The sequence below is a fragment of the Pelmatolapia mariae genome, linkage group LG2 (genome assembly GCF_036321145.2).
Source record: "Pelmatolapia mariae isolate MD_Pm_ZW linkage group LG2, Pm_UMD_F_2, whole genome shotgun sequence".
NCBI classification, from domain to species: domain Eukaryota; kingdom Metazoa; phylum Chordata; class Actinopteri; order Cichliformes; family Cichlidae; genus Pelmatolapia; species Pelmatolapia mariae.
In genome coordinates, this window is record NC_086228.1 from 23,479,087 (window position 1) to 23,506,518 (window position 27,432).

Below are 27,432 nucleotides of genomic sequence, written 5' to 3' on the forward strand. Positions count from 1 at the left end.
CATGTTTGATGAAAACCAGCATACATCACCTCATACCATCCGTCAAGCACGGTGGTGGAGAGGTGATCATTTGGGTTTATTTTGTAGCACAAGACCTGAGCTCCTTGTAGTCACTGAGTGGACCATAAATTCCTATATACATCAAAATATTTTGTAGTTAAATGTGTCTGGCAGCTAAAGCTTGGCCAAAACTGGGTCACGCAACAGGGTGATGATCACAAGCATAGCAGGAAATCTACAACAGAATATCTGAAAAAGAAAAGCACTAAAGTGTTTCAGTGGCTCAGTTAAAGTTCAGACCTAAACCTGACTGAAATGCTGCGACAGGAGCTTAAGAGAGCTGCCGATAAACCAAAAAACAAACCGTTTCCCACAAACCGAACTCTAACGTTTCCCACCATACTGCAAGACACTGATAAAGTCAGATATAATGCTTCACTATTTTATCTGAAGCATTTTTTTTTTAAATTAAATAATGACACAGTGTAGCATGTCTTAGGGTCTGTCCACTGAATTTAAAAACTGGATCATTTCTATTATGTCCTGACATGTAAAACCTTAGCGCTGACAGCTGGTGTACTTTCTTTCTAACGTGACTGAATCTGATCAATAGATTATATTTTGTACAGTTGAACAGTTTAATCTATGTTAACATTAGACATGGATAAAAACTACAACTGAAGCATACAACTATTTTAAAAAAAAATAAATAAATAATGAAAAAAGTGTTTTGTGATTGATCATTATACAATGCAGTCTGGCAGGGGAGTGTTGCTAATTGGAGTGTCGCTGGATTGAACCCCTACCTCTTCACATCCACATGTGGAGAGTCCTTAGCCAAGATGCTGAAGATGCATTGTCTTTGATGCATTCATCGAAGTGTGTGTGTGTGTGTGTGTGTGTGTGTGTGTGTGTGTGTGTGTGTGTGTGTGTGTGTGTGTTAGGAAATGGGCTTATGCATACAAAAAAGCACTGTATGAATGTGTGTGTGATAACACTTTTAAAGCAATAAAGTCCGATTGTAAATTGTAGTTGTAAATGTTTAGAGTCTTCTTCTTTTGGCTTTAGCTGACCACCTTCCTCCATCTCACCCTATCCCCAGCATCCTCCCCTGTCACACCATGCATGTACTTTACTACAACAGTGAGCCTTCTCTGAGGTCTTCCTCTTTTCCACCTGCCCGGTAGCTCTATTTTCCGCACCCTGAATATCTCTTCTCTGCACATGTCCAAAACACGTCTGCATAGTGTACTTTTCCTTTAATGACGGACTCCCAGCACCACCTTATCCCACCACGAGATGTCACCAACTACAAAAAAAATCGAGAAACAGGCGACTTACCAGATAAACATGCAACGAGGGACAAAAACGGCTTAAGTAACACACTGATCATTACTAGTGATGTCATGTGCTGAAGCTATCTGCAGGTGTCAGTGTTTAAAGCGTTAATACTGACAGTGCAAATGGGCCCGCTACGGCCGGACCGGTGGGCCTTCTCCACGGAGGCGAGGCGTGTGTGAGAGAGGGGAGGAGGAACGTGAACATGTCACGCTCTGGAGCCGTTTTGCCCCCCCAAAAAAGCAAACTTCTGGAAAAGTTGACATGAAGTAAACAGTCTTTGCTTTTTCACATCTTAACCTCAGTCTGTGGGTGTGGACCACACTGCGGACCGCTGCAGCGACACTTCAGACAGACTGGGAGTGTCAGCGACTGGATTTAAAAAAAAAAAAAAATCTGTTGTGAGGAAGGAGCGACAGTCCCGGTTGTAAAATTATCCGAGACTATCGCAGTTATTATTCTTGCTTCTTAAACCCTCAAAACACCCCGAAATTATAACTTATGTGACTTTTCAAGTCGCCCACATGATGGTGCATAAATATGGTGAGTACCGTTCATGTAACGTTATATCTTTTTTTCCCCACGTGTCACATTTTTTTCTTATATACTCGGGTAAAGTTAAAGTTTTTAGGTTAATGCCAGCTCATTACGCCATCAAAGTTATTGCACGGCTTTTCACCGCCCCACTAACCTCAGCTGTAATCCCCCCGAGAAACCAGACTGTTTTAGCCCTCAGGGAATGAGAAAGTTAAGAGTAAGTGGAAATTGTCAGCTTCCGTACTGTTGTTATTATTGTTGTTGTTGTTGTTTTCTGAGATGTTTTTCTCCTACTCGATCACAATGTTCAGGATTAGGTAGGAAACTGTGAAGTAGTAGATTTACCTTCGTGATGTGCATCAACTCTGCATTCTGTGCTCCTCACCACCCACAGGGTTCAGCAACCAGCTGCACAGTCCTGATGGGAAAGAGAGAAATGCCTTTAAAGTGCTCTGCAGGAGAATATAACAGGCAGCAGCAGTGATGCGTTTAGTTAAAAAAAAAAAGGAGAAATCTTCCGTGTTTTATTATTTATTTAAATTCTTATAACAGTGTGTCTCTGTGCAAAGAAAAGCAGTAGTAGCAGTATTGCTGGCTACATGTATTTACATTTAGTAATAGTTTAATTAGAGCTAAAATAAAGAGGTAAGTTTAGAGTAGTCTGGAATTTTTGTATGAACTGATTAATTGCTGACATTTTTGAAAATTGCAACTCCAGGAATGTCTTTTTCTAGCCTCTCAAATGGGATACAGTTTCATAACACTGTTATTTCATTTCCCCTGTCTGTGTGTAGCTTTGCTGCTGCTGTTGTTCTGAGACATGTATTTATTTTGTGAGGCAGACACAGCTAGGGCGGTGAGGCTGCTCAAGCAGTACCAGGCCAACCTGACCAGTCCAGAGGAACAGGCCTTGAAGACCAGCGTGGGCAAAGTGTCTTCCATCTTGGGCAGCCAGCTGTTTCAAGCCCTTCTCGGTAAGCTTGTTTTGAAGAAGAGAGTCTTTCGAAACTTTTCCCTCTAGCTTATGTTGCATCAGACCTTTCTCAGGATGTCCTTTCCAAACAACGCTTCCTCTTCACGTGCCTATCTTCTTAAATATGGGAGGTATTTTTTTTCTTGATCTCCTTTGATTTGCTGCACACTGTTGCCACACACTATCAGTATTAGATTTAGTGCAGCTCGTATAGTTTGATTTGCGTGGCCGTGTGATTGGCTGAAGGCTGACACAGGATGGAGACGGGGTCAGGTTGTATTAATTTGTATGGGAAGTTAACTGAGTCTAAATGTTTCCCAATTAAGTCTTATGAAAGAGGCCTTTCAGTCTGCCTCACAAAGGTTTGCTGTATAACCACCTCTGTAGCATACTCGGATTGTAATAAAATCTCATTAAAGCCACACTCAACTCAGTCTATCTATAGACTGTGCTGTCATAAACTCTGACCTGTCACACTGTTGAAACACAATTCCTCCTTTCAGTTTTACAAAAATAGGCACATTTATGTCTCATAAAACTGTATCAGCAGGGTATAGATCATAAAGTCAGAAAACTTTATTCACTTCAGCCAGAAGCAAATGTAATTGCTTCTGGCTGAAGTGTTTGCTAATAGTGAATCATGAGTTAATGTTAGTTGTAACCAGCTACACCTCCATGATAAGCTGAGTGTGGTGTGTTTTGTGTTTTTGGAAATGAGCCTGTGTGAACCTTATCCTCACTTCCTTTTAGAGCAGATAAGGCACATTACTTCAGTTTAGCAAATGGTTGAGTGGTCCTTCTAATTACCACAGCCATGTTATAATGATGCTTGCCCCTGGGTCTGCTATTGCTTCTGCTGACCCACTGCTGCTTCTTTGCTAAGGATCTAAGGGGGGAAGGGCGGCTATGACTCAGGCAGCAGTTAAAAATGATACGGTGTGGCTCATTTTGCTAATGATGTATACTGAAGGGAGTTTAAGGTATACTTTCTTGTGCTGACTGATGAACCCTTTAAACATAAAGATAAAATGTATTGCTCTTTTTGCGTCTTGTCAAAGGTAAGGGGCTCATTATAGAGACTAATTTGTTGTACCTCATCACCCAGAGTCCACATTTTAAGACCAAATGAGTTGTTAAGTCTCATTTGAAAGGTTTCTAAAAATGTAGGCTGAAGCAAATACAGTTAGTTTTTGTGCACCACCACGGTGGATAGAACCATAAAAATGTGACTGAGTTTGCATGAATGGTTTAGGAAGTAGAGAATTTAAAAAAGAATATGTAGTCCCTCATTTTCAGAGGCTCAATTTGCACTGTGAAGCTCTGTGGGATTGGCAGCATTTGCAGCATTTGATTGGATCTGAGCAGAGAGTGTAGCCCTGTACGCTGAAGAATTCATCCTTCTGCTTCTATCAGGAGTCACATCATCAGTAAACACCAGTGACCTGGTTTCACTGGCAACCATACATGCCCATGCCATAAAATTGCTCCAATCATGTGTGTCCGATGACGTGATTTGCTTTGGATTAGGAGTTGTTTTTCTCCTTATCCATACTTTTCTATTCCCATCATTTTGGCACAAGGTAATCTTCATTCATTCATCTCCTAAGATTTTCTCAGCAGGCTCTTTTAGGTGATTCCTGGCACAGGTCTAATTTCCTCTTCTTGTTCTTGGGTTTGCATCTTGTTGTAAACTCTTTGCATTTCCATTCATGAAGGCATCTAACGATTGCATATATTAATAATGATACACTCACCTTATCAAGAGTTTTCTTGACTTGGTTAGACGTTGTGTCACTTGCACTGACATCTCCTTGGACCTTGTGTTTAAAATTATAGTGAAAAGCTATAAAATACAAATTCAGTCCACCGTTGAGGTGTACAAAGGTAAAACTAGAATGTTTGTGTCTTTCTCCAACAAATCATGGATCTAAATGTAACTGGTGTTGCCTTTATGTGCTGTTAAGTGGTTGATTGATCTTTGCCGGTATGTGTTGGCCTTTGCCAGATATTTATAAGATATTATGTGTAACTATGATAGAAATAGCAGAGCATGCTATTCAAAATCTCAAATGCAGTATCAGCTGCTTGGTTTTGACTCTTATGAAAAAAAAACACCCACACCTGAGTGAAGCTGTTGTGATGCCATTATCAATTCTGTTTCTGCTTGCTGTGTTTTGGTTTACTGGGCATTCACGGGGTTTCTGCCTTAATGCCAAATGATTTATTATCTCTTCAGTCTGAACAAATTGTGAAACAAAATTTTGTAAAAAAAAAAAAGACGACTTGCTTGTGATTCATGTGTAAAAGAGTTTGTCATCATTGTTTTGCAATGTGCAACTGACAGAAAATCGTGGGGGGTGGGGGGGGGCTGTCCACGTTCATAAAAGGAATCGACAAGCTCATAGGAGCTCAAATCAGCAGCAGCAGCATGTCAATCATAACGTGTAATAGATGAAGAAAAGCAATTGAAATACTTGCTTTTAATCTGATGCACTGATTGCAAGAAGTCTATCATGCTTTAGAGTCAAATGTTCTTGTGCTGTAATGTGTTGGGCTGTTAGATGTTATTAAAACAGTCCAACTTAAGAAAATGTATGAATTGTAACTAAGTGCATACATCATAAATTAATCATAATCTTATTTAATGTTGCATATATGTATGAAATGCTATGACAATAACCTCTGAAATTGTCTGTAGATACTGATGTTCTCTTGAGTCTCAAAAGATTTTTTATCCATACTCACGAAGTTTAGGGATTAAAAGTTTCTTGCACTTTGGTGCAGGCTTAAATATGCAGTTGGGGTTTTTTCATCACAATGAAATAACTGTTGATTGCACAGTTTAGTGCCTTTATATTAATGACACCACTGGTTTGCATCGAGGCTACAATGTTGCAAGCCTGAGTGCTCTTTACTCGTTTTGTTACCTGCTGAAGATCAGCCTCTAGCTGCTGGGTGGAGGTTTAGTATCATTCAGGGTTCTTCTCTACCTTTGTATTAGCATGCTGTCTATGCAGATGTTTGCAAAGAGCTAATGTTGTGCTAGCAACATCAGCTTTTTTGGTTCTTTTCCTGCACCTTGGCTAATGTGATGAGTCACATGATCAATAGTAGTTCAGCGACCCTCTTAAGAGGCAACGCCAAGTAGGGTTTACCTGGGACTCTCCACCATTTGGTTTTTGGAGCTGAAGAAGCATCTTCACGAAACTTAAAGAAGTCCAGTCACTTTCTTTCCAAGCTCTTTAGGTTATTATGAACTGAACGACCCCAACCTAGACAGACATAATGCAGCTACTTCTGTCCTGAATGCAGTTTGCACTTTACAATTGTGCTGCTACCATTACTACACTACCATAAACAGTAATGTGATTACAGTAATGTGTTGCTTTGTACTGGATAGATGTCACTATTTTGTTAGAATGCTAACCAAAGCTATTGAACTTGGTTAACTTGTTAAAAAATCACCCTAAAGTTGAGAGAGAAAGTCACCAAAAAACCCCATTCAGTTACTGACCATTTCTCCAGGTATTAGTGGACATTTGACCATGCACTGTTTTAATGTAATCAACCTGAAATCAGATCTAATGTATTTTATTATTTATTGAGGTGAGGGAGACTCGGAGAGGATTAGCTTTCAGGATTCCAAACATTCTTCGCAAAGAATGTTCAATCAGGGCCGAGCCTGAGGCCGACAGGAAAATAAATTGCTCTAGGCTCCCATGCGAGCCTCTTCCAGGCCGTCCTGGCTCTCTGGACCATCTGCACAATGTGAAAGGGTAGAAGAAGAAGAAGAGCCGTCTGGTCGCTGTGTCTCAGGTGAATGGTTGAAGAAGACTGGCCCCTCATTCAACATGTGGTTCTCATCAGTGCAGGCGGAGAGGAAGAGCAGCCGGTTCATAGCACTAATAGGAATACAGTGCAGTATAAACATTACTCATCCTCTTATCCGCTCCTGTTGTGTTTGCCTTCACATGCTCAGGACCATGTGAACTGGTTCATATGGGCCATTTAGTCTAATGGTGGGATGAAATTTTCTGGAGCAGGGACTATGTTGTTCAGAAGAGATGAAAGACCTGAGTCTGAAAATCTGCCATTTTCAGACTCTAAAGACATTGATGCATAGTAAAGTATTCTGTCTTTACGGTTTCTTTGACTTTGATACTCTGCGGGAAGTAAAGAGGTGTTGCACATCACGTGGGAAGGTTCAGCGTTCATCCATTTGGATGTCAGCATGGCTGCACAGTCACGAACAAAGGTTGCCTTAACTGCGCATCTACCCTTTTGTTCCAACGTACAAACATACAGTGGGGAGCACGGGGTGCTGCTCACTGTCAGTTGGGGCAAACATACAGGCCGACACACTTTCAATTACAGAGGAGCCTAAATTCCTGGGGAATATTTCATTTAAACAGCGACAAGGGAGGGAATTGTTTGCCCTGCCTTAAAACTGCGACCTAGTTTTCTGTCAATGTGTTGCTCTGGTGAGCAGTGGGTTGCTCATCATCATGTAAAGAACCAGGGGCACTGTCTTTTTTTGTTTGTGATTCAACCAGGCAGGAAGTACAGAGATGATGTCAGTCTAATTAAATAGGTACATGACAAAAAGAAGAGGCCTGTAATGCACCGATCATGCATGCAGATATTTTGGAGGACCGTGGATGGGGGGGGGGAAATGCGGGAAAACCCCCTTAAACTGTGACAAAAAAAGCTTTCGACCAGACGCCCCAAAATAGACCCAGAAATCGGTCCTGTGAAAGAGACTTCTGGTCTGGATTGTGTGTTTTGTTTTATGGTCAGGAATTTATGTGGTCTGTGAGGGTTGGAACAGTTCAGCGATTTTATTTTTTTTTTACTTTGTTTGGAAGGTCACTGAAGTGAAAAAAAGAAAAAGCTCTGTACGAAGTGTGCCTGTGAATCCTGATCTCAGAACACTTCAAGATGTGATTGAGCACCTTTCTCTCGCTTGTTAACTCTGCCAAAAATAGATGAGTGATGTAATTAGAAGTGTTAGCTGTGTGAAAACAAGCCAGGTGTCCAAGATGCAGCTGAAGAGCATGGCCTGCAAAACTTAACTAAACTAATATTTTTCGAGATTTAATCAAGGCTGAACTTACCGGTACTTTTCTTAAATACATAGACAGGTGGACATTCGTTGCTTTGTGCTCTTACATTTCAAAGCCTCAAGTTGAGTGTTTTGACCTTAACCATCTACCATAATCATAAACTATGTCAAAACTATAAAAGGACTTACTGAGGTTTTCAATCAAGGCAGCAGCATAGTTATTTTCTCTTAGAATGTACCCATTCAAGCTGATATCTGACCATTAGAAAGAACGCACTACAGAAAAAGAGTTTAAGTCTGCTGTTCTTAATGGTGGACAAAATGGTTTGCTCCTTAGAAAGGGTGGGGGAGGAGGCTGGTGAAGCTGCTGCTCACCTCAAGGTCTCAGCAGGGGCCTCGGGCCTCATTTTCTCTTGATTGTTCACCTTTGTCTGATGCTTATTTATGGTTTAATGCACCTAGCCCATCTTAAAATTGAGGCAAAAGACAATACACATAAAGATGAGCTTGAGTACAAATTAAACTGCTGTAAGCTTGAAGGCTGCTATTAGAATCAGAATCAGAGAAACTTTATTAATCCCAGAGGGAAATTGAGTTTTAGAATATCAGGATCCTCCAGCTTGAGTTAGTGTCAAAAGAGTGACACTGAGCCATTTTCTGTGCCTCCTTAACAAAGTCAAGAAGGTACTACTGGTCCTTCTGTTGTTCCTCATCTCTCATCTTCATTGTGAGCAAGACTATTAGTCTATTCCTTCGGTTTCAGGAAACTGAAGCAGAGACCTTCTTTCATTTTTGTGCTTGCAATCCTGTTGCTTTGCATTAGCCAAAGTATCTTTGGTCTCTTCCGTTTCACTACAAGCTGGTTGATAAGGCACAAGAGGCTTGTGCAGCTCCCTCAACTGAAGATAGCATCATATACGGCAAATTTAAAGGTACCAGAGTTGGTAACTGAGGCTGCTCTCTTGTAAAATGAAGAGAACCTCTTTTCAAACAATTTTTAAGTTTCCTTTGACAGATGGGATGTACCAAGCAAAGTTATTGGCTTTCAAACACTAAGTGAGCTGATGTTGTTTGAACAGTTCAAGAGCTGTGTCTCAGAGCAGATTGTGCTACATTTGAATGAATAAAATGTAACCACCCTGCAGCAGGCTAAAGTTCTGCTGCAGAAATTTTCCTTGACCTACAAGAGCATTTGTGTGAGTAAATGTGAAAGATCCAACTGTGAGCATACATAGAAAAATGCTGAATTTTAGCCCCAATAAGCTAAAGGTCCAAGTCTAAAGCCAGAGAAACAATGTTACTACTGTCATAAAGCAGGGCATGCCATTGCTGTCTGTCTGTCTCTCAATCGTAAAAGCAGCAATCTCAGCAAACAAGGCAAGTAAAAGCTGTTGATAAAAAAAGGGAATTCTTCTGAGAGCCTTTGTTGAGCTAGATGAACCGGATGATTGCTTTAAACCATACATCTTTGCTGGATCTGTGTCATTGACAAGATCAGTAGTCAGGAATAATATTAAGCAATACTGGCGGCTCAGTCTCTCGGATCTTCTTCCACCAAGCACAGAGACTTCCTGTAGTGTAAGCACCTCAGTAAGATGTATAGTGATGGCTTTGCATTATTTTTACTCTTCAGAGCTGGTAAAGTGGGCTGGATTTGACTTTATTAAAAAGTAATTGACTCAATTTAGCATTTGTATACATTTTAATGTTGAAATCCAAAACTATTAATACACAATAACTTCAAACTATTTGATATTTGTAAATAAGCATATTCCTGTGTCACCTGATTGTCCTATACCTGCAACTCCTAAAATCCTGTGTGCAGATGTCAGTAAAGTTGTGGTTTCAATACTTCAGCATCTATCTAGCTCTGTAGAACTGGAGCAAGAACACAAGTGGAGTTACACTTTTTTTTTTTCTTAATTAACACTTAAGCTGTTTCTGTGCAGTTTGGCACACAGTCTGTCTATTAGTTAAAGGTACTGTGGCTGTATCTTCAAGGGAAGAAAAAAACATGAATGTGTGAAAACTTCACTCAGAGATGGATGTATGAGAGAGAGTACTGGAAAGAAAGATGAGCGAATATGTTAGAAAGCTGAGTACTGCTCAGGAAGTGACATTTGATAACCCTATAAAATTTAGACTTTTGCCTCAAGTAATTTATGTTTATTTGGGTTTTTGTGTCACAGTAGATCTGTACACGACCTGCTGCTTAGATATTTGGTTATTTAAGTCAAAATAAAACGATTGTGTGTTGTTGTTTTTTTCAAAGATTGTGTGAGAATAATATACAAGTGCATGAACAAGTAGGCCTTTTACAGCTCACAGTAATAGTCTATCCTAGCTTGTGCAGGGCAGCCTGTGGTGTCCAATGTCTCTGTGAGGTTAGGTCAAAGGTCAGGTGGTAGTCTTCAGTTTGAATTTAAGCTGATGACTATCTTTAGCTTCACTTCCTAAATTCCATATTTAGATTAGCTTTATACAGCTAAAAGGTAGAAAGCGGCATAGCTGCTATATAAAGTCAACAAATGATTCCTTACCTTCATAAACATCTATTTTGAATAAAACGCAACAGAAATGTATAGCTTTATTTAGTCATTTAAATATTCATTAAGAAACATATTCAGATCAGAACAGATCCCATTGAATTTTATGTTTTACATTACACCGATGTATAAAATTACGTGGAAAAATTTACATGGAAAATATTCATGCCCCTTTTGGGCATGAATATTTTTTGAGTACAGCAGTAGTTCGCACTAACCAGATGCTTTATTGGGTATACCTTGATAGTACCAGGTTGGACTCCCTTTTGCCTTCAGAACTCACAAGATTCAACAAGGTTGGGGAACATCTATCTCACCTAGCAACATTTTCCAATATTCTTTTCTGTTTCTTTGTAGCTGACAGGAGTGGCCCCAGCTGTGATCCTCTGCTGTTGTATCTACTTCAAGGTTCAACATGTTGTGTGTTCAGAGGTGCAGTTCTGCATACCTTGTTTGCAACAAGTTTTGTTTGAGTTATTGTTGTCTTTCTAGCGGCTCCAAGGAGTCTGACAATTCTCGTTTGACCTCTGACATCAACAAGGCATTTTCACCCAGAGAACTGCAGCTCGCTGGATATTTTCCCCGTTTCGGACTATTCTGTGTAAACCCTAGAGATAGTTGTGCACGAAAATCTTCGTAGATCAGCAGTTTCTAAAACACCCAGACCAGCAGACGCAGACACAGATGCAAAGCAAAATTCTTTACTATAAGAGCTGATCTAGTATTGGATTTAGGCATTTCAGGTAGAGAGAAGTCACTTTTAAATAAAAATTTTGCTCAACCATCAGTAACAATAAATTTTCACCACTTCCATTTCAGCAACTACTCTGTGTGGGGATATGAGGATACCTTTTTTTTTTTTCAAATGATTGTCTTTAGGCGTTTTTTTCTTTTATTGGACAGTGACCTGGAAGACTGGAAAACAAGCAGTCAGAGGCGGGGTGTAAAATGCAGTCGGTTTCTCAGCTGGAATTAAGCTGAGGACGTTTTAGTTATGTTGCATGCACTGTATCCATTCACTATTGGGATGCTTATATAACACGCAGAGATAATAAACACAGTGACAGTGCTATCTGTGGCGTAGTACAATATGTGTAGAAAATAATGAGGTAAAGTAAGGAGGCTCATTTGTGCGACTGTGGATATTTGCATCTATATGGAATTAGGTTATTGCAGGTAGGCCCACAGCATGTTTGCGTGTCTGCATGTACATAAGAGTTTGTGTAAGTGAGGCTGCTCTTTAGTCAGCTGGTCATCAAACTGCTCTGCCCACACATGGCTTCACTCCTCCACATTCAGACACAGTGATGAGTCACATGCTCCATTCTTACACTTTTGTTCTTACAGCGTCTTGTTGGGACATACTGACTCTTAACTCTCCGTCTCACACATGCAGATAGACTTTCTTTGAGTCCCCGTTTCAATAAGAGGTGCACATTCTTGAAAGACATGTTTAAAAAGTTTCACCTCCAAAGTGTTTTGCAGCCCATTTTTGTCCTGACAGTGAACTGTGCGAAGTTGATGAACTCTTCTGCAACCTCTTTATGTCAACACTGCAGTAACCAGGCCTTCACTTGGCATCAGCAAAATTGTCTCAGCGCATTCTTGTCAAACGGCTGCCACTCAACGGCTGACCGTGGGACATGGGCCAAGAAGTGATGAGAAGACTTCAGAAGAAGGGGGGAGGAGTTAAAGAGTGCGCTGAGACTTACTCACTTTTGATTGAATTTCATGCTACCTAACAATTAATGACAAATGCTTGATTAGCCCTGCACATGCATGTAGTTTTGGGGGATCCCTGTTTCCTAAAAGTCTAGAAAAAAGAACTCGTGTGGCTCCGGGGAAAATTTGATATAGACATTAATGCTCCTAAGTTTTTTTATTAGCACCACTGGTGGCTTTATGGTGTCGTTATTATTAGCTGTTCTTTATGTTTAGCTGTCATGTTAGTACATGCTAATCAAAGATGGTTACCATGGTTACACTATCCTTGAATAAAAACTATATTAGCTTTGGCTTGGTTGTAACCAGGAGTTTCTTGAATTACTTGTCAGCTCTGACCATTCTCCTCTGACCTTTGGCAGAGAACTGCTGCTCACTGGATATTTTCTCTTTTTCAGACCATACTCAGTAAAGATGACCACCCGAGAGATGGTTGTGTGGGAAATCCCAGTAGATCATCAGTTTATAAAACACTCACTCACAGTCCAGCAACCGTAACAGATTCAAATTCAGTTAAATCACATATTTTTTTCCAACCCAACATAACAGTAAAGCATCCTGGTACTGCAACTTCTGCATGCGTGTCTATTTCACACTTAGGAGAAGCAAAGCATGACATCCACATGGTGGGCCAGGGTGTCTGTTACATGCTTTGCTGTGATATCGAGTTGTTTTTTTCCCTTTCTGATGCTCATGTGTTGAAGTGGCCAAATTTGCTAATGCAAGAGTTTATAAATTCTCCCATCAGTCAGCTAGAGTGAACTACATGTATTGATTCGTTAATATGTGTAGAAGTCTCGGCATAAAACCGAGTTTCAAAGCAACGAGATCTTAAAGTCACGTGTCGTGTAAGTGATCTGTGACACTGACAAATAACAACGTGCAGGATGTTTTTCTTTCTTTTTTTGTGATACACTCTTGTCAGGTAGTATGATAAATTATAATGTTAGACACAGACTTGATGATGTACTTAGTCAGTACCTGAGTCATGTAGTTCAGCAAGAAGATAAGAAGAACACTTGCAAATATGGAGACATAGCTTCCATGTAAACAGACGACTCCCACCCCCACATTTTTACCCACTGTACCCCTGAGGACAAAAAACAGACATCTCCCCAAGTGCAGGTGATTGATTGGCGGATTCTTTAACGCATCCAAAGCAGTTAGACGACTGAGAACTTACAAAGATGTAGAGATGACAAAGTAAAAAAAAGAAAGTCTTTTGCTGTAATGTTTGTTGTGGTCCAAGTAAAGGGAAAAAAATGCTTATTATAGTTTTCTTTTCCTCACAGATATTCAAGAGTGTTACGAGGTGACCTTGCAACTGAACACAGAACAAACTGTTGTGAAAGAAGACAACAGGCGAGATGCGTGGGAGGTAAATTTCCTGCTTTACATTATAGATTTCAAGAAAATAAGCTTAATGTTCACACGTGCTGTTGTGCGCTTTGCTGTTACTCGGTAGGCAACGCTAGATGTCATTACCTGTGTCCCTCGCACTCCTACACGGATAACATGTCACCATGAGTCACAGTAGCTATGACTTCAACCTGGTGAGTGAGTGTCAGACAGAGAAAAAGTTGGACGGGGGCACCCATGGGTAGAGGGAGAAGAGGAAATTAGACAGAGTCAAAAGAGCGCTGATTACCATTTGCTCATCAGTGGGAGTCAGCCAGTCCTGTCATTATAACAAGTGTTTATAGTCGCATGGTTATTTAGAATATTTTTAGTGTGGGACGCAGAATGAAGGGAGATTTTATGTAGGCCTAAATGTTTTTAAATGTACAGCATCGTGGAGGCAAGTGATGTAAAACAAATCCACACATTCTGGTTATATACAGACACTTTTTTGTCACTTATCCCCTAATGGCCTTTAGATGGGTTGGAACTGCTCACTTGATATCACTTGTGTGCTTTAATGTTGCTTTGCAACTTTCCTTGAGCTATGCCAAAATGTTAATGAAATTGATCTTTGGCTGACTTCAATAACTCATTAGCTGAATGGCCTTTGTTCTTTTTTTTTTGTAGCCAAGAGAGATATGCTATAGCGTCTGTATAATAATGATGACATGAGTGTGCCTAGACATTTGTTTGCAGTTTGAGTCCCCACACAGACTGGACCGGCACAGAGAAAACATGATTTCAATTTCAGCACCAAATTTTTAAATGTAATTTTAAAAAATGTAATTTGAGGCACAATGGCTAGCTTTCATTCTTTTAAGCAAAGAAACCAGATTCTTGAACTGAAATGTCAGACTAATACAATTACACTGGCCTGAAATACTCTTCAAAGACACTGTTGTCGTTTAATCCAGCTAATTAACATGCTTAGTAAAACCAAGACTGTATTTCACCTTGTGAGTGTGGAGCAGTTTATTGATAGATTATTAGGAGATGATTTCAGATCTGCTCAAACATCAACTGAATGAGCACTTACCTTGCCTTTAGATGACTGGAGTCTTGGTAGTGTTGAAAGACGACCATTAGCTGCCATCAAAATACTTCAGAGGTGACAAAAGCCCACTCAACATTGGTTTTAAAGCTTTTCTCAGTTTTAATGTATTACAAAATATAATGTGTGATTTTGAATTCATTGGTGAGCTACAGAGAGGAAGTATGCTGGAAAATACAGACTTGCTCCCTCTGACAGTCATCATAAGCCATCATGGCAAACTCGATAGGCGTCTGAGTTTACATATGACTGTTTGTTTTGACATAGACCACAGATAAGATCAGACTTAGTTCATCGTTAGCAGATATAGTATCTTTAATCTCCATATTTACCTTTATAAAGTATTTACTTCGACCAAGCTGCCTGACTGAAACACTGATTCCCTAATTTTGCTCAGGATCCATTTCACTATAGATGGGGATCCTTCATAGTTTATTTAGCTTTAGTGCTTTTTTCTGTTTATTGTTTTCTGCTGATTCATTTGCTGCCTGATGCAGCTTCTTTGCTGTTTATTATTTACTAAGTGCTGTCCCAGATCCCATGTTACATAGTTTTCAGTGTAAAAAAAAAGGGAGATATGTCAATATGGGGTTTAAACAAATAAATTAAGCAGTCCAAAAAAGAGCCATCTCTGTAGAAAAGACATTAAATTGTAAACGGTGATTTATGTATGACAACTGATGGCTCACACTATACCTCCTAGATGACTCATTTTAAAAATAAGCATAGAATTTTTCTCAGGATGGTCGTCACATTTCTGATCCACTCCAGCTGCTCTTTGTGTTTGGTGTGATGGGATCGATAATAACTTTCATCCACAGTCCAATAATTCGATTGATGCTTTTTTAATGAATGCACATGTGGTTTTACATCATGTAGGACTTTTTTCAGTGCCTTTTGGTTTATGTAAAGGAAGGTGAGAGTAATTCAACACTCACATGGGAAGTAAGGTTTAATCTAACATTATTCCTTTATGCTTAACAGCCCTTCCCCCAAGTCAATCACTTAATGTCAGTGTGTTTTTTGAAATTTTCATAACTCTGAACTGGATTATGGCTGGTCAGTTGAACAGAGGAACTGCACTAAACTTTTCATCCACTTGATTGTATTGAACTGATGCTGCAGAGCAGAAGACTGTTTCTTTTACAATCATCTGTTCCAAAAAATAGTCATTTTTAAAAATTAACCGTGCTTTTTTACAATCTTCCCCCTTGCTGGGCAGTTAAAAAAGTAGCCCTGGTTTGAAATCACTGGATTATTCAAGCATAAATAGTTGCTTATTGCAGGGCCATGTGTTCAAACTTTGTCACTCCCCATGGTAGAGGATCTAAACCATAAATTATGACTGTGGCTTGAACTTTAGTCCAACATCCTAAGCTCGTCTCTGTGCATCTGTGATCCACCCTGTTCAGCTTCTAATTCAGTGCAACATGCCTCTTGATCCATCCCCCCATCCTTCACTCTCTGGATCCCAGCTGCTTGTGAGGCCTATAGGCACAGTCCTGGAAAGAGAGAAGCTGCTGGAAGGATGCAGCAGTCATAGTGGGAAGTTTAAGGGAGAGAAAGAGAGCTGCTTAATGGACACCCGACGAGGTGCTCATCAGTATTCTAGCCATGCGGTCACCTGAGTGGAGGATGGGAGGGAAAGTAAATGAGTCTGCAAATTCCCTGATTTGGTGCAGAGTAGCAGGTGAGAGTGGAGAATAGCTCCTTTGGAAAATAAATAAAAGAACCCATAAGAGAACAAGTTAGTTTCATGTGATTGATTTCATAGTGGTTATTTAATGTTTTGGTTCCAAGACAAGTGTGATGTCACTAGTTTGGTTTTATTGGGATATAATCATCAAATATCAAAGAATAGAATTTAAATATATCATGAATTTCCAGTGTTATAGGACTTGAAGTAATTAATTGAATGACTGCACCAATTTGCAGATGTCTGGCTATGTGTGTTGTGCAAAGGGCATACTGTTAGCTTCCATCATTAGAAGGGGCTACAGCTGCACTGTCTGCCAGTGTCAGCTGACCTGCCTGTCCTAAATATGGAGAAGGTGCCATCAAAGGACACACTCACTGAGCCTCACTAATGTAAAGAAAATGTTGTGAGAAGACTGCAAACTTCACATTGATGTAATTCTGATGGTTGAATTTTGCCTTCCAACTCTCTTCCTGTTGGTTACATAGATGCCAGGTACAGCTGCCCGCATGCTTCAGGGTGTGGGTGTATATATATTATCTTTTCAACTTGAGCAAAAGAGGAGCTTTCATTTTAATTTAAAGCCATCGGGAGAGAGTTAAGAGCTTTTATTTGAAAACAAATTTCAAAAATTGGTGGAAACACGTGGTTGCAGATTTGCACAGGTGATGGCCTGCTCTAAAGGCTGCCCTCTGCTGTCAGTTAAGGGTCTTTATCGGGTCTATGTCCAGGCTTAGGACACTGTGTTTAGTTTCCTCATATAATATATTTGCTAAACTTTGACTGTCTTGTGTCTTGCGCCCTTTTTACAACAAACAGTTCTGTGCTGCATTTTTTTCTTAACTTTCTGATTTTCCAAAGCTACTCTCTCTCTTCAACACAATGTTATTTCACAAGATTGGGAGTCACTCCTGACTGTTTTTTAAATTTAAAAAGTATTTAAAATTATTACATAAAAAGTTTTAAATAAGCAAACTTGTTTCCTTGCAGAAATCTAAGAACACTAATAGGATACATGTGCTCATTTCTCTTTATGATACAAGAGCTAGTAGGTGACAATTTTTTTAGCATAAACCCTGAAGACTTGGAAAATAGCTAACCTGGTATTGTTAAATGTCTGTCAGAAGTCCTGCTTAGGGTTCAGGAAGCTTCTTTGACAGACTAAATAATTTAAAAAGACAAAAGAAAGTAAAAAAAAAAAGTATATACTGCATTGGTAAACTGTAGAGGTGCTGGTAGGCTGATAAATTTATACTTGAGACATAGCTAGATTAGCTGTTAGCTCTTTATGCTAAACTAAGCTAGCTTGTTCGTCCTAGCTCTGTCAGTGTTGTCAGATTATTTACAAATGCTGTTAATGTCATGTTTAGGATCAGTAATGTTATGTTTGGATTACAAGACATGTAATCTACTCTGAATACCTAACACAGAAAACATAATACTTTGTTTAAAAAATAGATGCACACTTCAAAATTTTGAGTTCTGCAATTGTTTTCAAAAAGATTTCAGAGTGATTTTTTTTATATTTAGCATTTCTGTTGGTTAAATTAGTACTACAATTTGTAAATCTGTATAACATATTACACATCTTTTTCATAGGATTTATTATGAATGATAATAATAATATATTCAACAAAACTCACTATCTTTGTTAGACATGTCTGTTCAACTTCTTGCTAACACAAATCTCTATTCAGCCAACATGGCAGCAACTCAGTGCGTTTAGAAATGTAGACATGGTCACGATGACCTGCTCAAGTTCAACCCGAGCATCAGAACGGACAAGAAAAGTGATTTTAAGTGACTCTGAATGTGTCATGGTTGTTGTTGCTGGGCGGGCTAGTCTGAGTAATTTCAGAAACTGCGGGTCTACTGGGATTTTCCCAGACATCTCTAGGGTTTTACAGAGAATGGTCCAAAAAAGAGAAAATATCCAGTGAGCAGCAATTCTCTGGGAGAAAGTGCATTGTTGATGTCAGAGGTCAGTGGAGAATAACCAGACTGCTTCAACAAATTATGCAGAAGAGCATCATTTACCTATATACTTAATGCCATTTGAAAATTAATGTATATGATTATCTTTTCTGGTATCCACAAGTGCGTCCATGTTATTGCAAGACAAGATTTTTACGTTACTTGTCTGAAAAACAAATACTATGTGTGTCCCCTGCAGGATCAAGAGGGACAGAGTGTGTCCCGGGTCCGAGTGACCAGCAGGAGCAGCCCTCAAAAAGTGGAGCGAGTTTCTGGTTTGGTGGCTCGATCTCATGTCGATGTGCCAAAGGTGAGTAACGCAAAGCAAAGATTTGCTTCCATGGACTGTCATGAACTCAACTTTTGCTCAGTGATCCCATTAAACATCAGAAAGACGATACTGTGACACTGATGATGTGATGCTTACAAAATTTCCACGACAGTTATTGAGCTTTTTATTATGGTAATACTGAACACCGTGGTTAATAGTATATCATAAAACACTTAAAGGCCTAAAATATGTGGTCATATAATTCACCATGCTGAGGATCTCACTGTAGCTACAGGCTGATTTTAAAAAGATTTAAATAAGTAATTTAAGACTGTGCAATATATGCTGTCCCTGAATCAGCGTTTTCTTAGTCACTCGTTATTCACTATGATAGTTCTTTTTTTCCACACAGTTTAATGTCAGACTACCGTACTTCACAGTAAAAAGCAAAGTAAGCTCATTTAAACGCTTTATGGTTGATTTCAGTAACGTGATCTGCCCCGTTGTACATTCTTCATTTCTTAATATACTCTGGCCACCACGTCCCACAACACTGGAATCAGAGTCACCCTCCCAAAACATAATTATAACACATTCAAAGAGAAACACAGTTCTCTGTATCAGCAGTTTAATAGAGCCCATCGTATCAGTGTTAGCTCAACATCTTAAGGATGTAGTCATTGATTTCTTGTCCACTGTCTCTAAGTTTGGACTATCCCTAACCCGACGACATTTGACTCCTGGGGAACGTTCACTGGTTCCCGAAAGCCATCTTTAATTGCTCTGCTTAGTCCTTTATTTTCTAGACAGTACGGTGAGAGGTGAAACTTCTCCCACCAGAGAAAGATTTGCTCTGGTGTCTTCTTAACCAATATCAGATGTTGACCTCTTGGTATACATGCAACTGTAACAAGTGAGCATGTCTTGACAAAAGTTACAAAATGCATTGATTTATCATATAGCCTGACTATAAACAGGGTTATTTTTTAACTTTTTTTGCTGTGTGAGTATAACTCAACCTTGGATGTCAGTTCTTCTTATGAGTTAACAAAAGTGCAGCACATGTTGTCAGATAGATAGACAAAAGCCCAAAGTACTATTTGTTTAACTAGCTTGCTATGAGGTAAAAGGCAAATACCGCCCTCATGTCTGTGTATTAGATGTGAGGTTTACTTTGGTTTCGGACTAGAAACAGTGGGAAAAAACTGGCTTCACTTGTCAAAATGTCACAAAATCCATATTACCAACATGTATAAATTTCACAGACTAACACCTTGCATCTCTTTCTTTGATCTCCAAGTGAAAAAAATTGTAAAACTACATTGTGTGGATTATGATTTTTGTTTAGATAGAAAAAATTAAATGTGCTGTTTTCAGTCCTGCTAAACGAAGCTAATTACCTGGCACCTCTTGTTTTATTGTGCTGTAACTTTTGGCAAGACAGCAGATAAGCTTCTTGCCAAAGTGATACCAAAATGATGCTTCTCCAAATGCCAAGCGGTCTCTTTAAAGGATTGTGGCTCATCTGATGCTTACACGAGCAACATGCTCAGTCCTCATCTTTTCATGTGAGAGATATGTCTCAGTAGGCTGCCATGTTCCTCAGTGCTTTTAAAGGCCGCCGTGTTCACACGCATTTCCCCATTACAGCACGGCCAGAGGCACATGGCAGCACAGTGGCTGCAGGCGTTGGCTTTTCAGCTGAGCCCAGAACTAGTGCAGTAGGTGTGTGTGTGTGTGTGTGGGTGTATGTGAGGGGGGCGTTTGGATTAGTGGACTTGGACCGGGTAAAAGATGAGGTGATGCAGGCTGTGGCTGCAAGCACATGGATTCATTGTGCTTGTATGATAATGCCTGCATAATAAAACAGTGACAGCACAGGTTGATTCTGGTATGGATAATATGGAGCTGGCTGCGTATGTGTGTGTGTTTGTGTGTGTGAGACTCCCTCTTTCACATGAAGGAGGGAGATGAGGAGGCGCAGGGGAAGGGAGGGAGTTTAAGGGAGAGAATGGGGGTGTAAAGAGAAAGCTATAGTGGGGGAGGCTGGAGAGAGACAGCAAGGCGGCTGAGAGGCGAGGGCCGGTGCAGTGCAGAGCTGGAACGGACACCCAGAGCTCAGCCTTCCGCGGGTTGCCATGGAAACCACATTCCTCCCCCGCCTGCATCCCTACAGACTGCTCTGACTCTCTTTCTCTCTATATCTATCTCTCCCCTCGCTCTTCTCTATGTTTTATCCCGTCTTTTTCATTCCTCTTTTAATTTGCGTCTTTGTTTTCTTTCTCCTCTCTCCCTCCATCTCGCTCTCTTCTGCTACATGCTTTGAGCACATTCGTGATGATGCACACTCAGCAAGCACAGTGATTTCAGAAGCGTTGCACTCTGTGGCAAGGTGGATGGGTAATTACACAGTTTATTTTGCATTCCCATGCACTCACGGATGCATAAGCACTTTGTTGTTTTCTCAGCATCTCTCTGTTTTTCTTCTCTCTATTTTTACTTCCCCTTCTGTTCAGCACCATGCTTCAGTAATGCCCCCTCTAGTCATCGCATTTCTGCCCACACACAGGGCACCTTAGCTCGGTTTTTCCTCTGTTACGGCATCTGTAGTGGACCTCAACCACCTTCATCACATTTTATCAGCTACTTTCACCTGATCCTATAACCTCCTACTTGAACCAAACCCCCCTCCCCCCTTTTCTTATTGCTCTTTTTCCTCCCTCTTCTTTATGCGTGTATGAAATCTGCATAAACACTGTTCCTTATCCGTGCAGCTCTAATAAAATCTCTCACTCTCCTCTTTTCCTGTCTCCTTCATTTATCTCCATGTGTATGCTTCTCTCTCTCATTATTCCATCAGTTGGAGTTTCATGTGTGTGGTGGAGCAGCTGTTCTCTGCCACTAAGGCCTATTAATAGGAGTCTTAGGCATGTAGCCTCAGTTTTCTGCTTCTGAAATGCTGGGAGAGCATTGTGGCAAATCTAAACGATCTCACTCATTTGAATTAGACTGACTGACTTGCTGTCTTCTCACCCTGTGCGAATTACTTGCCTCCCATCAACACATCACCTGTCAGTGAAACCAGTAAAATATATATCTCACATATTCTTCTATAATCTGGGAATTCCTTTCAGTGGATGTAATGATACCCAAGAGACTTGTTTCTTCATCCCCTATTACAGCTGGTTAAGGCTACAGTACAAGATCTTATTATGTGTTGATTGGGAGCTGCCTCTTTAAGACTGCCTCACTACCGATTGTCCTTTTATGGTGCTCCATCCGGTCAGGTGACGAAGGAGCAGTCACACAGCTTCTCTGAGAAATGCCTAGAAATGACTGAAAAGCTCAATAGATGGTCCGTGCAGTGGTTGAGAGGGGGGGTTGTAATGCTCGTTATGATAGCGTGTGTTTGTTACAGGGTGTCCAGGTGGGTTTATGTAATAAGAGAGCTGTGAAGGCTGCTGCTGAGCTGATTGTGTCGGGGGTGCCGAAAGGTGAAATGAAGCATCTCTGTTCAAAAAGCAAATTATGTGCTCCTCCTTTGTGTCATAACTCAAAGGTCCTTTTTATCATTTGCCAGCAGAGGGTCAGAGGTCACAGTCTTAGTTTTAGCCATAAATCACCTAATGCTGTTTGCCTGAACACAATATTAGCCAGGATTTTCTTACACACTCTGGACACATTTAATTCAGTTCAATTCAATTTTATTTATATAGCACCAGTTCACAGCAACAGTTGCCTCAATGTGCTTTATATTGTAAGGTAAGGACGCTACAATAATACCTCAACAATGAGAATAAGCAAGCACTTGGCAACAGTGGGAAGGAAAAACTCTCGTTTAACAGGAAGAAACCTCCGGCAGAACCAGGCTGAGGGAGGGGAGGCCATCTGCTGCGAACATACTCTTCGCAAAAGCTGCATTTAATCCAGGGCAATGGTATTTGATTACACTATATTCACTAATGTGTCCTTTATCCTCCATTTATAAACTTGTAACTTGTGCACTGATTTTAAACAATCAGTACAGACAGTGCTTTATCCATCAAGACATTTCTTGCCCAGTACAATTTAATTCATGCAAAATAATTTTCCTGTATTAATTCTGTATTCTGTACTGAGACAGAAAAGCAGCTCTTAAATTGTATTTCCCATCTATAATATGGAACTGAAACAGTTTCCTTTTCTTTGAGGTATTAAAATTTGTCTGCATATGTGAACTGGTCACACCTATTCATGTGTTTGTATGTGGACGATTACCAATCTGTGGTTATTCTTTTCTTGTCCTGCCCATACCTACCTTTATATATGTATGTATAAAGGTAGCTTCTTACTGCACACCCCATGATTGCACTGACTGGTAAATGCAGTGTGGACAGTTTATAAGAGGGACAGGAGAGAGGGGCTTTAGGAAAGGATGCTTGCGACATGTAATCTGTCATGTGTGCTGTGATTGATATGCTTACATTGGTCTTTCAGGCTGCTGCTTCAAAGCCCCGCCTCGCCGCTCTGATTGGATTCAACGGCATATGTGGCTGCACATCCTACGATGTAACTCATACAGTGGTTTCCAGCATCTGTTTAAAAATGCCTCTTTTTGCTCTTTGCTTGAAAATGAAAATCTCTGCAGGTTAGAGTGAGAGGATATCATTATAATGAAGTGAGTTACTCTTGCATGTAATTAAGTGAGCCTGAGCCTGCTGTGTGTGCCTCCTGGTAGGGCTGCAACACAATCCAGTTTGCCCTCAAAGTCCTGCTCAGTTTAACAGGAAGGTTGCACAGATAGGCATTTATACATGTCAAATTTTCAATATGGCAATATGGTGTCTATCAACACACTTAAAAGGCTTCTTGCTTTAATGTATATGGACTGTAACATGCAGACTATGTATAAATATACCCTCTCCCCCATGCAGACACACCCAGCTCTGTTCCTCGTCACATTTCATTAATAATGCATGTATACAGGGCTTTAATGGCGACACTGTAACATTCCCTCTCAGTTCACTAAAAAAAAAAACCTTCACCCTCAGTGTCAGGATGTTTTGTATCTAGCTGTGATCAGCCCACGAGTTCACAAGCATTTAAAATGGCTCACAAGCAGTCCTATCGCATTACTGAAAATATAACTGCCACAGATACATGAAAGCCATATAGTGGGGTTTTTTTCCGCTCACACATTCTCACTCTCAATCTCTTCCTCCACCCACTTGAAAGCCCGAGCATGTAATCGTGTTGGTTTCGTACACATGTGTTGATGTCATCATTGTGAACATGAAATAATTCTCCTATGGTTCTTATACGAGGCTTCAGGAGTGCAATTTTTCCCTCGCCGTGCTTATTTTTGACCCAGTCCTGCACACGCGCAGGACTTGCCATTAAAATAATGCAACAGCGGTGCCGCTTTGAAACGAAAGAACGCTTTAAAGTAATGCAGCGTGATTCGAATGCATCCTCTGCTGAGAGCCATGATATTGAGGAGAAAAGGGATTTTCATCTCCTGCACCTACTTCCACTGCAAGAGTATTTACAGATGTGTGCTGTGACACAGAGCCCGAGATTGACAATTACTAGCACAAGAAAGCTGTTCAGGCTGCAGCTGAACTAAGGATGACCGTGGAGATGACCAGTGATCAGAATGACAGGGGTGCTCATTGCAAGTTGGATTTCAGCTGCATTGGTCTGATGAAAACATGGATTAGACTCAGAATTTGCGGATCAGAGGCTGGGGACTGCATTGGCAGATTGCAGACTATGACTTCCTGACCTTTTTCTCTTTAAAATATTAAGAGGAAAAAAAACACAGACACACACAATGTTTTATTGTGTTTTGATTAGGGAAGAAGTGCCTTTTCACTCAAGGCAGGAAGCAGCGAGATTTGGGTGCTGTGGTCCCTTTAAGAGCAGCTACTGAAGCGCTCAGTCCTGTTGGTGCTGCTGCTGCTGCTGATGGCGGCGCTGCAAGTTGATTGGCTGTGGCTGTCAGGGCTGAGGTGCTAGAGGGATGCTGCTACATATCTCCCCTCCCCACCCCCTCCGTCCCTTCCTGCTTCCCTCTCTCTCTTTCTCTCTTGCTCTATATCGCTCTCTCACTATCTCCCTCTTGCTAGCTCACATCCCTCTGAATAATCCACATCTAGGGCAAGCTGGCTGAGAGGCAATCCAGTGCTCAGCTCCTCTCTGCAGGCTGAGAAAAGAGACAGAGAGCGAAAGACAACGATTTTCAACGCAGGAGGGGAAAAAAAGCCGTGAGATTTTGACAAGAACAGGAAGATACCAAGAATTAACTGAAGATTTTCATCTGCGGATATCATTTATTTATACATATTGTTTATATATCTATATATATATATTTGTACACACGCATATAGATATTTATATATATATACATTTATCCTTGTACATATCTGTATCTGTGCTTGTCTGTTTATATTAATATTTTTATATGTATTTGTGTGTGTAAATATATATGATATATAAACAAAAAATATCTATATATCTATGAATTTATATGCGTATCACTGTGAACCAAGAGAAGCAAGAGGAAATTTCTATCATCAGGGCTGGTCTCTGATTGTGTGGCGGTATACAATATTTTAAATATTTCCTTTGATCTTCAACGTCAAGAGGACAAAGACTACGTGCCCATTTTGTATTTTTGTTTTCCTGTCGCTGCTTCCCATCCCTCTCAGTCCGTTTTTTTTTTCTGCGTCCGGAAGGAATAAACTGGAGAGTGACAGGATTTGACGAAAAGGGAAAATCTGTAGAAATTCCTGTGATTAGTGTTATTTCCATCGGCATTAGCGCTCTGTGAGCCGATCACAGCGTGCTGTGTGAGATCTGAGGAGGCAGCAGAGACAGAGTGCCACGCCGCTCATCTCAGCGTCAGCCCAGCCAGCACAGCCAGCATGCACAAACACCACCACTGCTGCAAGTGCCCAGAATGTTATGAGGTGACCCGTATGGCTGCCCTGCGTAGGATGGACGCCCCGTCGTATGGAGGAGACTGGCAGGCCGAGCCCTATGGATACCCACCTGGGTATGGTGGAGGCCAGACCTTACCCCCTCCAGCCTCAGGGGGAGGTGGAAGCATGGGAGGAGGAGGGGGCACTTTAGGGAGAAGTAAGGGCAAGGTTATGTCTGGTGGGGGCCCTGGAGGCCCCAACCCAAAGGGCCAATCCAAGGGTGGCCCCAAAGTAAATGGCAACAACTCCAGTGGACAAGGAGGATGGTGGCCCGAGTGCACCTGCACCAACCGGGAGTGGTATGACCAGGTAACTCCTCTTCCTCACTCTGTTACATAGCTCAGGCTCGTGGGACCTGACGAGGGAGATCAGAGGGGCTGTTGCCATAGTAAAACAGAAATGATCATGTGCCAGCTGAAGCTGTCGGTTTAAGGAAGAGAATTCAGATTTAGTATTCTTCTCAACCCCTCTCTTTCCTAATTGTCGCTTGTGTATTTTGCATTGTAGAGCAGAATAGAGCTGATCTAGCATCGCGGCACATACATGTAGATGATCTTCATTTTTGGATTGGGCGCAGATGACTAATGCTTATAGGTTTAACACACCAAGTGTGTGTGTCGTCAAAGGCTTATGCTGATGCAGTTACCACAGGCCAAAGAAATGGTGCATTTTCATTCATGGAAGCAGCACCGAGAGGCAGTTTGCAATTATTGTGAATTAGCCCTCTAGTCGGTAACCCTGACATTACAAGCTGACTCAAAGAAATTAGATGTAAAAAACAGATTTTGTCTAATTAGCTTAGAGTGGAGGAAGGGATGACGAAATCCATCTCTGATGCCAGTCCCTGTATTTTTTTGCAGGCCATTGTGCTTCAAAGCATCACAATAGACTGTGTTGTGTAATACAAACAGAGAATGAGACGCAATCTAAATGCTGCCTGTCTTATGTGTCGCACAGTGTGAATGAAACTGCCTCTTTACATGTGCACCATTTTGTGTCTGTTGCCTCCATTTATTTACATGTATTTGTAAATCACAGTTGATGGAAGGTCAGAATAGCTTCAGGAGCACAGTCTTTAATTAAGGAAGGTGCATGTATGTGAGCATGAGATTGAGCTTGGGTGGGGGAAGGGTTGCTCGGTGAGCATGAGATTCAAGGAATGGATCTTGCTGTGCATAAGTATGTGCCTGTGCAGTCCTGTATTTGCGGCAAGTGAAGCCACTGCATTATTTGTATTTCACCCCCTGTTGTGTCTGAGCCTGGTTTTGGAAGAAGAATAGGAAGAAGTGAGGAAGGTGAGAAGAAAATGGAGGCTGAAATTTCAGCAGCACAGTGGAAAAGGCTCCTCCTGAGCTGAGCCCTCGTATGAGCTGCAACCTGGTTGATATTAGCAGATTACTACATGGAGGAGAGGCTTTAGTTTTGAGGAGGCGAAAAAAGAAAATGGACATTCTCTCTGTCTTGTTCATGATCCATTTAAATCTATTCCATTACAGCCACATCCAGATCAGTCATGCGTATTTCATGTTTCACACATTTGAAAGCTCAAAGCAGATGTGATTATGTAAGCATTTATTCCTTACATGGAGAATTTTACTCTCCGTCAGTGTTACCCACTGGTTTTCCAGCGTATTTGTTCAATATTCAACTTACAACAGGAGCAAATTAGCATCTGCTTGATGAAAAATCTCTTTCGACTGCATCGTGATTCATGTAGTGATCTTATCCTGTTGAAACAGCACCATTAATGGATAAACCCCTCTGTCGAATCCTGGCTTGTGCTATCCTTTCGAAGGATCCCTGCTTTCTCGTTCTGTCGTGTGAATATATACCAGCATAAAAACTCTGCAAAAAAGCATATCCGACCCAGCATTCATGGCTTGAATATACGAGTGTCTA

General features: G+C 40.8%; 1 protein-coding gene across 10 annotated transcripts in view; it reads left to right on the plus strand.

Moving 5' to 3' along the window:
• The first annotated feature begins 1,658 nt into the window (after positions 1 to 1,658).
• dlg3 (discs, large homolog 3 (Drosophila)) overlaps positions 1,659 to 27,432 on the plus strand; it is an 82,515-nt gene continuing 56,741 nt past the window's right edge. For 9 of the 10 annotated variants that reach the window (XM_063495312.1, XM_063495353.1, XM_063495320.1 and 6 more), the window contains exon 1: positions 24,705 to 25,842. In XM_063495312.1, coding sequence (XP_063351382.1) covers positions 25,477 to 25,842 — 366 coding nt within the window. In that variant the 5' untranslated portion in view covers positions 24,705 to 25,476. Of the gene's footprint in view, positions 1,882 to 2,717; positions 2,850 to 13,470; positions 13,557 to 18,499; positions 18,611 to 24,704; positions 25,843 to 27,432 lie in introns of those variants that run through there. The other variant, XM_063495329.1, reaches the window with a different exon arrangement.